At 36.1% G+C, this 15,315-nt stretch overlaps 1 protein-coding gene and 1 pseudogene across 1 annotated transcript; one reads left to right on the top strand and one right to left on the bottom strand.

Annotated features, from left to right (window-relative positions):
* Window positions 1–8,123: 8,123 nt before the first annotated feature.
* Window positions 8,124–10,184, top strand: LOC146887784 (protein FAR1-RELATED SEQUENCE 5-like; annotated as a pseudogene).
* Window positions 10,185–11,511: 1,327 nt separating this feature from the next.
* On the bottom strand, window positions 11,512–14,387 carry LOC114172019 (uncharacterized). The gene is made up of 10 exons (XM_085670399.1): window positions 14,307–14,387; window positions 13,592–14,224; window positions 13,389–13,514; window positions 12,822–13,297; window positions 12,658–12,742; window positions 12,515–12,571; window positions 12,290–12,412; window positions 11,891–11,994; window positions 11,716–11,806; window positions 11,512–11,622 (listed from the first exon to the last, which is right to left on the bottom strand). The coding sequence occupies exons 1-10, from the start codon at window positions 14,385–14,387 to the stop codon at window positions 11,512–11,514; spliced, it is 1,887 nt and encodes a 628-aa protein (XP_085526525.1).
* Window positions 14,388–15,315: the final 928 nt, after the last annotated feature.

Genomic DNA, 15,315 nt, shown 5'->3' on the forward strand with positions numbered 1-15,315 from the left:
GAATTTTTTTTTTGAAATAGGGATAAGTCGTCGTGGGGGAAGACGACATTAAAGGTGAAGTCACTCTCCTCAAAACCGGTTTCATTTTTTATTTTATTCAAAAACAAAGTCGTCAGGCACTTGCACGGTATGTGAAAATCTGAGGTTGAAGTCGTGCTCGCAGCTGACGACTTCACTTTCCGCTGACGAGTCCTCCATCATCAAACAACACTTCTCCAACACGTTGCTAGAGGGAGTATGGCGCGAGTCCTTCATCAACAGCTCCCAGTAGTGCCCCGGGATTGACTTCGTGTTCGTGAAGCTGGTGTACTCCACCACGCTCGTGTTGAACTCCTTCAACAGCACCGAGGCGTTATCCACGACGTTCTCCACGGTGTTCTGTAGCTCCGACTCGTCTGTTTTGTCGAAGTCAATACTCAGAAGCACGTTCTTAATCCTTATGAAGCGGAACTGTGGAGCACTTAGCCCACAGGGTAGCGGCACAGTCCAAAAAGTGAAGTCGTCAGCTATCACGAAGACTTCAGTCTAGAAACCGTTTAATTGTTTGACGATTTTATTTTTTAAAATGAAAAAATGAAACCGGCTTTGGGGAGGACGACACAACGACATACCCCTATTTTACAAAAAAAAAAATTCAAACGACCCAATTTTGCAAATAACTGGTAAAAAGGACCAAGAAAAACAAAAAAAGCCGAAAAAAGCAAATTTATATCACACCACCACTTGCTACAGTACGAATGCCAATTAAAGGAACATGTGAGATACATTAGTTTGCATGTGGCATAAAAGAAAAGAATGAACTTGCTCATTAATAAAAGGCAACAAAAAAGTCCTATCAACAAGGAATACCACCCCATCCAAAAGTGGCATGAATTGTTTAGTGGAAAAACACAAAAACCATTACGTGGGCTCTATCATCTCATGCATTCACGTGTGGTCTTAATAGAAAGAGAAAGGAAGAGGAAAACTTTAAGAGAAAGAGAGAGACGGCTGAACACGTGAAACAGAAAAACTGATGCCTTTATGGGCATTTAATGGAAGGAAAATGTTACAGTTACTACCCAATTTGACTACCGAATTGACTACCTTACGTGGAATTAAATTTTTCATTTTTTTTAATTGGAACAAGTGGAGTGGCACGTGAGTGAAGAAATCTGAACTTAAGTTCCCCTTTCACGTGTTGTCGTCCACTAACGGGCATTTTGTGAAATTGAAAAAAGAGGGAAAAAGTTTCACTTCGCAGACATTTGGAGAAACTTCACGGGTTCCATACCAACACTTTTGTTCTCCACCGCTCCATCGCACCTCTGAACTGCCACACCCCTTCGAAGTCCACAGCGCAGGCACGAAGTCCACCGTCCATTTCGAAAATCCACCACCATGACGAAGTCCGCCGTCCTTGCGAAGACCATCGTGCCTGCGAAGTACCCCGTCCCTGCGAGGTCTCCCGTCCGTGCGCAGTCCACCGTTTTGGTGGTCTCCTTCGAAAATCCACCGCCCCTAAACACGAAAAGGTAACTTCTTTGTGCTGTTGTGTGTATGGTAAGTGTTTAGGGTTTTCCAGTGAAAGGGGTTTTTTAACATCACAATGTTCTCCATTTGCAGGGTATTCTTCCATTTGGTTCAAGGTATGATTTTTTTGTTTTCCCCAAATCATTGACGTTGTGGTTGTATCGTTTTGGTGTGGCCTCGAAAAATGTATGTCTAATAATTGTGGATTTGATAAAAAAATGTCTCTCTAATATCACTGTTTACTTACTTTTTTAAGATTTTCATGATAATCATTGTGTTGAATGTACGTTTTGATTGGTAGTGTGTTATTTAATTGTAATATTGACGGGATGATTTCTTATGAATTTGTGGTGACTGCATTTGTGTTTTCAGGTCAAAATTATGAGTCAAGTTAGTGAAGGAAGCGATTTTAGTGTTGACCGGAAGGTATGATATTTTTTTAATTCATTTTGTTTTGAATGTGTGTTTGATTAAAATTGCTATAACTAGTTTTTTTTTTGTGTTGATCCAGATTTGTTTTAGGCATTCATGCCGAACCAAATTTATTGGTAGTTTGAATAAGAAGTTAACAAACGATCAAAAGTCATTTATTGAGGCAACACCATTTGCATGGTTGGTTGAGTTGAAAGAGTCTGTGAAGATATCTAGGAATCTGTTGAGTCTGTTAATTAGTCGGTGGGTTGAAAGGATGGGGGGGTTTGACATGGGTACAAAAGTTGTTGTTTTTAGCTTATTAGACGTATGTGTTGGTCTTGGTTTGAGGGTAGTTGGGCAGAACATTGATTTAACCCAAGAAGGCTTAGATAGTCATTGCAAGAAGTTATTTGGACCTAAAAAAGTTGTTGATGTTGAAATGGTATATGACTACCTATTAAAACATAGTAAACATCTAGAAGTTAATGATTTTTGTAAGCTTTATCTTTTGTTAGGAATTTCTGAGTTTTTGTTAGCCAATCGTAGTGGCAGAGTATTTTCTATTTTGTTCAACATTGTTGATGACGTTTGTAGTATTGGGAAATATAATTGGGGTGGTGTGGTGTATGAGTATTTGGTTGGAAGCATTTGTGAAGCTAAAATGTTGATGAGAGACAAACCAGGTTCAAAAAACTTCCATGTTATGGGATGTGCTTACTTGTTACAGGTACCGTATCTTTAATTTGGTTGATTTTCCATTTCATTAGATAAAAGTAAGTGGTGAAGAGTTGTGACTAATTTTCCTTTAAAATGTTCTAGTTATGGTCGTTCGACCATTTTCTGATGTCCAACTCAAAGGAACGGCGTTCAACTACCAAGTTCCCTATAATCTTGCATTGGATGGAAGTGAAAGTAGGGGACTATGTAATTAAAAGGCACTAGAAACATGGTAGGCTGTTTGACATGATTGATCTTAAGCTTTTCTTAATTATGTGATTAGTACTTGTTGAGAGTTTTTTTGAATTTCTTGCAGGTTGTTTCAGATGTTGCTACCTCTGCAGAAGAGCTCAACAATACCTTTGTGAAAGAAGGTTTTGAGGAATTTAGACGTGGAAGTAAGGGTGGCAGAAAAGATGAGTTAATGGAAGTTGTTGAACGTCAAGAACAAATGTCGGATGAAATTCAAAAAGAAGTTTTTGAGTTGAAAGCAAATATGAGTGATAGGAAGAAGCAAGGCCATGATGAGGTTGAAGATAATTATTATCAATGGGATGAATCTAGTGTTGCTGACATAGGTGAAGAAAAATTCAGTGAGATTGCTGAACATAAATCTGGGGATATTGATGAAGGTAATTTTGTTGAGACATCGACGGATCAACTTGGCAAAGAAGAAGATGGTGTACATCATGATGGCAAGGAAATACAACAAAGCAATATGTATGTAAGACGCAGGGATGGTCCAAGGAAGCATTTCAAGAGTATTGCAATAAGAACTCCGTTTGTAACGTATAGCAGGAGGAAACGCAGTCAATAGTTGATTTAGATGAATGTTGTTTTGTCTTATTAAGAGTTCAGCTTGGATTATGTTAATTTGACATTTACATATGGTAATTGTGAAACAATTGTATTTCATACAACTTTGTTGAAATTCTTAGTGAAGTCTTGTTACTGATATTCAATTGTTTTGTTTAGGATACATATTTTGGTTTGTTAAATAATATTGAAGTGAATACAACATATTGTATTTTATAATTTTTTGCAATGGAACCCAAACAGTAGACCTCACTTCATAATTTTGTGCAAAATGTTATGGCCAGGTCACCTGATAATACATCAGGGGTCAACAGATTATTCAGTCAATGTTAGGATGTGTGTGCTGAAGCACTTGTGGGCTAATTATTTTTTACCTTTTTGTACTAGGAGTGTATATACCTACTCTAATTGTGATTGAGGTATTCCCTTACATCCTTAAGGTATCAGTTGTGGACATCCTTACAACATAGCAGAGGTGAATAAGTTGTGAAAAAAGTTCAAGGAAGGTCACAAGTTATCAATTGTGTGGTCACCAGATATTTCTTACAGACCTAATTTATGTGTGGTGAATTATGTGGACCAATCATGTGGCACCGATATTTATTAGGTTCAACATCCCTTACACACATGCTTTGATGGTCATTCTTGTCACCGTAAGTGGGGAACAATTTTGCTGCCCCTAAAACAGACCCCAATTCATTTTTTTGTACAAAATGTTGTGGGAAGGTCACTAGATAAAACATCAGGGGTCAACAAATAATTCAGTCAATGTTAGGATGTGTGCTGAAGCACTTGTGGGCTAATTCTTTCTGACCTTTTTGTACTAGCAGTGTATATACCTACTCTAATTGTGATTGAGGTATTCCCTTACATCCTTAAGGTATCAGTTGTGGACATCCTTACAACATAGCAGGGGTGAATAAGTTGTGCAAAAAGTTCAGGGAAGGTCACCAGTTATCAATTGTGTGGTCACCAGATATTTCTTACAGACCTAATTTATGTGTGGTGAATTATGTTGACCAATCATGTGGCACCAATATTTATTAGGTTCAACATCCCTTACACACATGCTTTGATGGTCATTCTTGTCACCGTAAGTGGGGAACAATTTTGCTGCCCCTAAAACAGACCCCAATTCATTTTTTTGTACAAAATGTTGTGGGAAGGTCACTAGATAAAACATCAGGGGTCAACAAATAATTCAGTCAATGTTAGGATGTGTGTGCTGAAGCACTTGTGGGCTAATTCTTTCTGACCTTTTTGTACTAGGATTGTATATACCTACTCTAATTGTGATTGAGGTATTCCCTTACATCCTTAAGGTATCAGTTGTGGACATCCTTACAACATAGCAGGGGTGAATAAGTTGTGCAAAAAGTTCAAGGAAGGTCACAAGTTATCAATTGTGTGGTCACCAGATATTTCTTACAGACCTAATTTATGTGTGGTGAATTATGTGGACCAATCATGTGGCACCGATATTTATTAGGTTCAACATCCCTTACACACATGCTTTGATGGTCATTCTTGTCACCGTAAGTGGGGAACAATTTTGCTGCGCCTAAAACAGACCCCAATTCATTTTTTTGTACAAAATGTTGTGGGAAGGTCACTAGATAAAACATCAGGGGTCAACAAATAATTCAGTCAATGTTAGGATGTGTGTGCTGAAGCACTTGTGGGCTAATTCTTTCTGACCTTTTTGTACTAGGAGTGTATATACCTACTCTAATTGTGATTGAGGTATTCTCTTACATCCTTAAGGTATCAGTTGTCGACATCCTTACAACATAGCAGGGGTGAATAAGTTGTGCAAAAAGTTCAGGGAAGGTCACTAGTTATCAATTGTGTGGTCACCACATATTTCTTACAGACCTAATTTATGTGTGGTGAATTATGTTGACCAATCATGTGGCACCAATATTTATTAGGTTCAACATCCCTTACACACATGCTTTGATGGTCATTCTTGTCACCGTAAGTGGGGAACAATTTTGCTGCCCCTAAAACAGACCCCAATTCATTTTTTTGTACAAAATGTTGTGGGAAGGTCACTAGATAAAACATTAGGGGTCAACAAATAATTCAGTCAATGTTAGGATGTGTGTGCTGAAGCACTTGTGGGCTAATTCTTTCTGACCTTTTTGTACTAGGATTGTATATACCTATTCTAATTGTGATTGAGGTATTCCCTTACATCCTTAAGGTATCAGTTGTGGACATCCTTACAACATAGCAGGGGTGAATAAGTTGTGCAAAAAGTTCAGGGAAGGTCACCAGTTATCAATTGTGTGGTCACCAGATATTTCTTACAGACCTAATTTATGTGTGGTGAATTATGTCGACCAATTATGTGGCACCAATATTTATTAGGTTCAACATCCCTTACACACATGCTTTGAGGGTCATTCTTGTCACCATAAGTGGGGAAAAATTTTGCTGCCCCTACAACAGACCCCAATTCATTGTTTGGTACAAAATGTTGTGGGCAGGTCACCAGATAAAACATCAGGGGTCAACAGATAATTCAGTCGGAGTGTGCAGAAATATCATATGCAGTTCGATTTTATCAGAGAAGGTTGCTTAGGTGAATAAAGAGGTATGCATAATAACAACAATAATAGACAGTTACTACATTTCTTTAACCAAATATTGTTTGATAGTTCAAAGTATAAACAACAACATTCAATGCTTAATCAAAATTTAAATAGCATGGAAATAAAATACATCAAATAGTTTTGAGCTAACTAAGTGAAATATTATCCAAGGCAGATGATTCATCCTTAGAGGTCTCCCCCAGTTCATAAGAAGGACTTTGAGTTGAAGGAGGAACCATCTTCTGTAGTATTTCGTCCACATTGGCCGACACAGGTGGTGGGTTGTTGGTGTCGATATTTGCCTCGACATTATGATCCATATTTATGTTTTGATTTACGTTTAAATCAGATTGCACATTTGTCTCCATATTTTGATCGACAGTTTTTTTCGGAACATAGTTAAGTCGCACTACAGGCAAAAAATCCTTTACTTCTTCTTCAGTTGGAGGGCTAATGTCATATTTGAAAACCTATTAAACAGAAAAATGAGAAAAGTGTATCAAATTCAACCATCTGTACAAGTGAAGAAAAAATTAAATTATGTGTTGTTATTTTATTTGCCTTGACAATGTTCCTTAGAGTGATATTTAGGTATTGAATCCGTCGAGGATGCTTGAAGACGACAACCTACACATTCAATATGCATGCACTTTTAGCAAGAGTAGTTTACGATGATGACAAATAATATTTAAAAAAATGAGTGCCCTGTTTTTATACTTCTTTCAATAGCAGAACATATCCAAATTCATCATCCTTAAGCACTTTATTGTGGATGCTAGCTTTCGCGATATCAGATTGGTCCTAATATAGTCATGTTCAACATAAGTGATATATCATAAAGAATGAGTACATCACAATCGCTTAAAACAAACTAACCTTCATAGTGATAAGCATGTCACCAAGCCCGTTTGGCTTACATTCTTTGACTACACAAGCCATAAAGGGCATTCTTTCCAATGATTTCCTTTGTGACAATGGAGTTATATTTTTAATGTCTCCATTCTGAACCAGAGCTACAGGATAAATGATGAAATCAGTCATTAAAGTAATATCATGGAGATATATTTTGAGAACTAATTTAGTAGTACGACAAGGACGCTAACCATGGTGTTTGATGAACTGCTCTGCCCACTTCCAAGCATTTGAGTAAAAATCACGTGCATGACTCGCAGCAGCCATTTTGTTCATAAACTCTTGTGTATTATGTGCTTCATCTAACTGCCTGTTAAGGATAACAGCCTGGGCGTTTCCAACTGGTCCAGGGATGAAAGTTATGGCTGAGTTCGACCTTTCTAGAAATTCTTTGAGAACCTCGTCATCTACCGCCAAGGCCTCCCACGGATCCAATTTTGAAACAAGATGGACTTCCCTTTAGAAGTGGGTTGAGAAAACTGTGAAGTAAACCTTCCCAATACGAGATGTACTTACGAAGTTGAGAGATACTTAGCCAGGTCATCTTACTGTTATATATGGACAAATATAATGCAGAATTACAACTTTGCCCTTCACTTGCTTTTTGAACACGCCAGACTTAATGCATACCATTCAAGTTGTTCTGTTTTATTGCATTAGACGCGTCCCTCCACCCACCACCCTAAAATCATTTACGCAGCATTAAATGGGTTTTATTGCATTGCATTGAACCACCGTCTTAGAAATTAGGGTTTCATTGAAGCAAAATAATAACATGGAAATGAGCAATAAATGTTGAAGGACTACTTCCCAACTGCTCAAACAAGTTTACTGCAAACCATCAAATAATGTAAGTGTTTCGTTTCGATTTATTTATTTCACATGCCATTTCGTACGAAACCTTATTTAATGAACACTAAACCACTGATGCGAGGGTTTTTGTATAAATTTTCTTCAATGGATGTCTCATGAAAGAACTTTTCCACACTTATGAAAAAACTATTAATGCTCATCGTTATAAAGATCAAATTTTTATGTTGAAAAGGAAGGAATCCTTTGAATATATTAACTTTTAAGCAACTTGTATGGTCATGTGTTATATGATAACTTACATACATAGGCTTTCATCATGATATTCGATTTTTTGAATAACAGATGGAGGACGATGAACAAAACAATGTTATGGGTTTGGAGGACCTAACTTTATTACACATAGAGGGGGTACAGGAAGTGTGACTCAAGAGCACTACAGTGATGACTACCATCATTCAAAGCACTTTGATGAAGTTCTGTGTCCATATGTTGGGATGATTTTCGAAAGTGCTGATGAAGTGAAGAATTATTACAGAGAGTACGCAATTAAATCAGGTTTTGGAATTAGAATAAGAACATCTAAAAAGGACGTTGACAACCAAATGTGTTACTTAAAGTTAGTTTGCTCCCGTGAGGGGAAGTGTGTGTCTTCCATTCCACCTGAAATGAAGACTCTTCCAACACAAAGAAAGCAATGTCCAGCACGCATGACAGCAGTTCGAAAGCAAGATATGTGGATGATTAGTAGTGTGGTAGATGAACATAACCATGACGTTAGTCCAACAAAATCCAGGCTTATTCGTGGGAATAGAAAGCTGAATATGCAAGTCAAAAGGACCCTTGACCTAAATGACCAAGCTGGTGTTCGCATTAATAATTTACATTGGTAAGCAAAGACGTGCATTAGGGAAGGAAGGTGACGAACAAGCTTTGTTAAACCACTTTTCAGCTATGAGGGAATTGAACAAAGATTTCTTTTTTGAAATTGATATGGATCCAGATAATCGCATTAGCAACGTATTTTGGGCTGATGCTAGTAGTAGGCCTGCCTTTATGGAGTTTGGGGATGTTGTATCATTTGATACAACGTACTTAACCAATTAGTACGACATGCCATTTGCACCATTTGTTGGGGTTAATCACCATGGTCATTCAATCTTACTAGGTTGTGGACTTCTATCTGCAGAAGACAGTAGTACATTTGTGTGGCTATTTCGATGTTGGTTGCGATGCATGGGAAATAAATCCCCTGAAGGCATTATCACTGATCAGTGCAAGGCTATGCAAAATGCAATCCAAATGGTCTTCCCCAACACACGACATCGTTGGTGCCTTTGGCACATAATGAAGAAACTTCCCGAAAAATTGATTGGTTATACAAACTACAAGGAAATCAAGCATACCATGAAGTAATTGGTGTATGAATCATCTACTGCAGAGGATTTTGAGAGTGGATGGAATAATTTCATTGAATTGTATGACCTACAACTAAATGAATGGTTGCACACCCTATTTGAAGAAAGGCATCGATGGGTGCCATGTTATTTGAAATGTGATTTTTGGGCTGGCATGTCGATAACACAAAGAAGTGAGGGGATGAACGCCTTCTTTGATGGGTTCATTAACTCTACAACCACACTCCAACAATTTGTTGTTCAATATGACAACGCCCTTCGTTCCAAGGCAGAGAAGGAGTACGAGGCGGACTTCAGTTCTCTTAATACTACCATTCCTTGTGGATCTCAATCATTTATCTCGGGGGAAGTGCAAAACGAATTTCGGTGCAAAATGAACTGTAACGTGAAAAATGTTGCATTTGATGGGATTAGGACAAAATATTTTGTCAAAGAAGCTTTGATATGGAAAGGCGAAAGTGCAGACAAGATGCATGAAGTTTTATTTGATCCTTCAACAAAAGACATTGAATGCTCTTGTCGACTATTTGAGTTTAGAGGTATTCTTTGTCGACACAGCCTAATGGTCCTTGCACAAGAAGATGTTAGATGTGTTTCACAAAAGTATATTCTTGGTCGGTGGAGCAAACGGATACGTAGAAGGCATACTTTGATACGAGCATCATACAACACTAAGAAAGACGAACCAAATGTTAAGAGGTATGACTTTTTGTGTAAGAAATTTTATGACATTGCTGAGGTTACATGTGAAAGTCAAAGTGGAACAGACTTCCTTGTTGACCAACTGGAGTCGTTGTCAAAAAATGCATCCATAAGAGATGCGGGAGCAACTTCATTAGGGGCTCAAAAAGACATGTCTTCTACACCTAATACTGCGGTTGAACACAACAACATACTAAGCCCAGTCCATGTGAAAAGAAAGGGTCGACCACGAGGATTAAGGATGCAATCAACCGTTGAAAAGATTGGCAAAAAAAAAAATATGTAAGGCTGCAAGGAACAAAGCATGCAGAGATGGAATCTCAGTCCATCACGGTGACCTTGGGACTTCTACTAAACAATCTACTGGTGCAGAAATGCATGGAAGAGATATAAACAACATGGTAAGTTTTATTGTAATAAGTAGGTTTGCTGAGTTATACAAAGTCATTAATTATTTTAAATTATGCAATTGCCAGGTTTGTGATTTGCAGTGCACGGGCTTTGTATCCTCGTTGACATCAGTAGAAAGCACACAACTTTGTCATGAAAGTCAACACATTTTTAGGTGAGATTCAGATCTGAGATCTTTAATTAAAAATACACTTCATCACTTCTACCTATTATGACAGTAAGTTTTATGTTACGTGCAGGAACTAGTTTGCAAAGAAATTCTACTTTTGGATTGGTTGACCTAATCAACATGGCATAACCAAACACCTTTTGATTTTGGATTATGTGTTTGTGAATGACATGTTTAGTTATGGACATAATTATTTTGCTTTCAATTTCAATGTGGGTGACCTTTACTGCAGTGTATCCTTGTACAAAAATATTGTCATGGGTCACCACTTATTTTGTCAAGACTCATCACATTTCGCCAATGCTGACAAATGTTATTAAAAACGTTTACCCTACAATTATTTTGATGGATGTATTTTATTGCATTTAAAATGCATGTGGAAGGAATGGTAGTTTTCGAGTGGATATATGGTGATTTTTATTCATCTGGCTTGCACAACAGACAAATTTTTATTCTAATGATTTCAGTTCAGGTTTTAAATACCCAATTTTAAAAGCATATTGAATTAACAGCACTTCCTATGAAGGAGTTGATTTATGACATTGCATATCTGATTCAAAATGATATAACTTCAATTTACTTAAAATGAGCACGTCGAATTCAGTGTATAGTTGGTTTCATTTATTTGGTTAACTAAATTATTTATCTCTTTGGTGAGAACTTTCTTTTAAACAAAACAACAAATTAATTTTTACTCCATCACTTAAGTAAGTTAAAGGTCATGTCAGTTTAATCATTGCACATGAAATAAATCATTCAATTCAGAACAAGAGTGCAAACTACCTTATTAAATGAACATCTTGTCATTTTAATCATTGTAAATGAAACGAACATTGTTTTCAATTCTGGACACACTATATTATTTATCAAACAACCCAATATTGACATAGAAAGTTGCACTTCCATTTCAAATGGCCACAAAATTACATTAATAATTGTTGTCAAATACATTTATAAATTTTGATGTCAATATTTAAAAGCATAATCAATCTACAAAATATTCAAAGGACCACTGCACAAAATATTCATAGTACTAATTCCTAAGGTATGGTTGAAATCTTTGAAGAACAGTCTCTCTATGCAAATTTTCTGGGTCAAGCAACCATTCACAAATGTAATATTGTCTCAAATGTTGCAGCTCCTCCTGTAATTAACAAAATAATCAGAAAATTCCTATTTAAATACCTTAATTTAAGGAAATGAAATTTGAAGGCAACCACTAGGTTTTCGTACTTACACAAGAGTATGAAGGCATGTTCTTTCCATCAAATCTTTTAAGTCCATCCCACATCTGAATATACTTTAAGACCAAAATGCCACAGTTATGCCTGGAATCACCAAAAATTAAATGTAATCAAATATACACAAATTTTTACAATGTCGTTGCCAATATAGAACATCGACGTCCATACAAATTTGGTTGATGAGGAAGGTCATCAATGACTAGTTCAAATGTTGGTTTCATTTGGTTCTTATCATTCATTAGAAGCCAAAAAAGGTTCTCCACATTCTGGATCTAAAAAGACAAATATGTTACAATTCAATTGTGCAAATTAAGTGACCAAACAAACTTACAATTATCCAAATGTTATAACATACTTACAACATGATATCTATTTGTTTTTTGTGACGACAATTGTGGGGAAGAGAATCCAATATAATAAACTTCTTGCTGTGAAATTGGATAGCATAACACCACCAGTGTCCATCATAAACCACTGGTGCAAATAACTAAATGGAACAACCATTAATTAAAAAATAAATTCAATTTTTTAAATTCATTACTTTATCACATGACATTGGATACTAACCAGATCAGCTCTTAAAATTTCTTGAATAGAACACAAATCAGGCGGAAGGTAATGCCTATAGTCGTCCACACGCCAGACACGTCTATTAATCTTTCTCTTGTTACAGTCGATGATCACCGCATTCTGCAGCACAAAAAAATATTTAAATTATTTCAACTATGTAAATCACAAATATTAAAAACATATACTTACTGTATACAAAGGGCTGAAAATAACTCTATTTACTCTCTCAGTCTCACTTTTCTCTTTGTACATGAAGTAACTTGCAGCAAACAAAACAGACTGCACATACACAATTAATCATCATTATATTCCATTGATTTCAAAAATTACATAAATCTGTAAAAAATTTAAGTGGCAGAGAATACCATGTTATCAATCCAACCCCGAGGACGAAAGCCATGGCACTCATTGCTTCTTAATAATTGCCCTTTCACTTCAGCGTAAACAATGCTAACAAGTGAATTTAAACAACTCAGAATACATTCTATTCAATTTAACTATATTTGTATAAAGTAACTGAATTCCATACCTACAACTAGCATGAGCGGTCACATCCTTGTACAATTTACCCATATCAATCCTTGATTGGTCACACTCTTTTTGCGGTGAAGGGGAAACCTCAGCTTTGTTACACTCTTCCTGCTGTTGTGGAGAACCATGAATTGAATTCAAAACATTAGCTTCAGCAACACAATCCTGAGGTCCAGACTTCTTCTGCTCAAATGGAGGACAATGATCTTCATTTAACACATTTGCTTCACCATCACAAGTGTCAGCTGCAGTCCTTCCAAGGTATTCAGAACGCATCTTTTTCAATTCTGCCTTCATCTCCTTAATTAGCATTTCATGCTTTTGTATTTTCTCTTCCAATTCCACTTCAGCTTTAGAACGACCACGAAATTCGTTGTCGTCGTCTTTTGCAGTGCCTTCATGCAAAACACTAAGTGCAGTTTGAACAATTGGGTTGTTATTGTCTTCATCACTTAGAGACCAATCAAAAACAACCTACACAAAAATTACTATATTTTCAAAAAATTTAAACAAAAAAAAAATAGAATTACATAACACTAAGTTAAAAAATCTCAATTTTGTATACCTTAGTCTTTTCAAAAAGGGACTCAATGTTAATTGTCCTAATCTTAACCAATGGCCAGTGCAAAATTCTTGGGAATTGATTTTCAGTTTGTACATCTTCTAACCCAAGTCGACGGGCAGCCCAAATCTATATAAATGAATAATCAATTAATATATCAAAATTCATAACAAAATTACAACACCACTATTGAAATTATTAATTACCTGTATAACTGCAACACAACCGGCTATGTTAAGGGTACTTGAATTTTGGTTTTCTAGTAGAACCTTACGTCCACGATTCATACCACCAATCAAAAAGGTATGAACAGAATCGGCCCAATTAAAGTCACTAAGGTTGTCCAGATTGTCTAAGATTTTGAAAGGCATATTGTTCACGGTCCTAGAAGTCCTAGGAAAATAAAAGACAGAGAAACAAAGTAACAAGTACAACCTACAAACACTTTGTACATCATCATCATCATCACTACTAACATAGTTCTTAATCTTCTTACTTATATCTCGGACCGAAATAGGTTTGTTCTCAAAAAGTGAACCTACTAACCCACTAACTTCACTATCAAATGGAACAGATTTACCAACCATAGTAAGACCTAAGCATATACAAACATCATATATTGATAAGCGAACTAAGTGTGGGCCAACACGAATGAATTCCCCATCTACAACCCACCGATTCAAAACTTCCCTAATCAAAGGGCAATTTATTTCCAACACCTTGTCCAGAGACAAACACCATCTAAATGGTGTTCCTTCAATCCGCTTACGGTGGGTTGGTTTGAGTACATTGTTTACTTCAACAATGTATTTCGTATCACAACGATGCAGGATCCTCACCTATAATACATGACAGTACAATTTAGTTAAACAATTAGTAAACATAATTTCATTTAAATGGTCCTAAGGGGTGAAAATTGACCTGGGCATCCTTCTCCATCTTCGTCTTCTTACCCTTATTCCATGAATGCGAAGAAGATTTCACTTCCCTTTTCCCTGCCATATAACTAATTCAACTATTAATCAATTCTAATAACTAAGACTAAAATAGATAAGTAAGCACGAAAAAATGTTACATAATACTTTTAATTATCAATAATATCCATACTACTGAATTCATTCAAGTAAATTCATGGGATCAAAAACTTATAATCTAAAGTGAAAGCCCACAAACATTACAACGGTATACTTATACAACACTAACAATTGAGATTTTGTATCTTCTTTATAAAAGGTACTGCATTATCAATGACTAAATTAGATTAAGTACAAGGTACTTCATTATGAATGAATAAATAATAGTTTTGAACTAGTTCTATTTGGGAGAATTAAAATCAGTATTTTCTTTTTCATTCAAAACTACATATACCAACTAATAGCATAAATATGGATTTCAATTCTCTGATGATTCATGAATTGGTATGATTTCCTATCACTGACAATGGTGTAAGGCTTACAACAACAGAAAATGAGTAAATTACTTGGTAGTCACAGCTCCTACTATTTATTCTATTACAGATTCGTGAACTGCATGAATTATGAAGGTATTAGGATAAGGATGCTAAGTCCAACAGTAAAATACTTCTTAACACAAATGCAGTCACCATAAATTCATAAGAAATCATCCCGTCAATATTACAATTAAATAACACACTACCAATCAAAACCTACATTCAACACAATGATTATCATGAAAATCTTAAAAAAGTAAGTAAACAGTGATATTAGAGAGACATTTTTTATCAAATCCACCATTATTAGACATACATTTTTCGAGGCCACACTAAAACGATACAACCACAACGTCAATGATTTGGGGAAAACAAAAAAATCATACCTTGAACCAAATGGAAGAATACCCTGCAAATGGAGAACACTGTGATGTTAAAAAACCCCTTTCACTGGAAAACCCTAAACACTTACCATACACA

Source organism: Vigna unguiculata, chromosome 3 (genome assembly GCF_037176805.1).
Source record: "Vigna unguiculata cultivar grain cowpea cultivar isolate G323 ecotype 2 chromosome 3, ASM3717680v1, whole genome shotgun sequence".
Classification (NCBI taxonomy): domain Eukaryota; kingdom Viridiplantae; phylum Streptophyta; class Magnoliopsida; order Fabales; family Fabaceae; genus Vigna; species Vigna unguiculata.

What these genes read in the sequence shown, in the direction of transcription:
- LOC114172019 (XM_085670399.1), bottom strand. Translation starts at nt 14,387, where the DNA reads ATGGCAGGGAAAAGGGAAGTGAAATCTTCTTCGCATTCATGGAATAAG. An exon ending in GGGGTTGGATTGATAACATG is followed by an intron (nt 12,572 to 12,657) that starts GTATTCTCTGCC and finishes GTGTATGTGCAG; the next exon opens with TCTGTTTTGTTTGCTGCAAG. An exon ending in AGAAAAGTGAGACTGAGAGA is followed by an intron (nt 12,413 to 12,514) that starts GTAAATAGAGTT and finishes TTTGTGCTGCAG; the next exon opens with AATGCGGTGATCATCGACTG.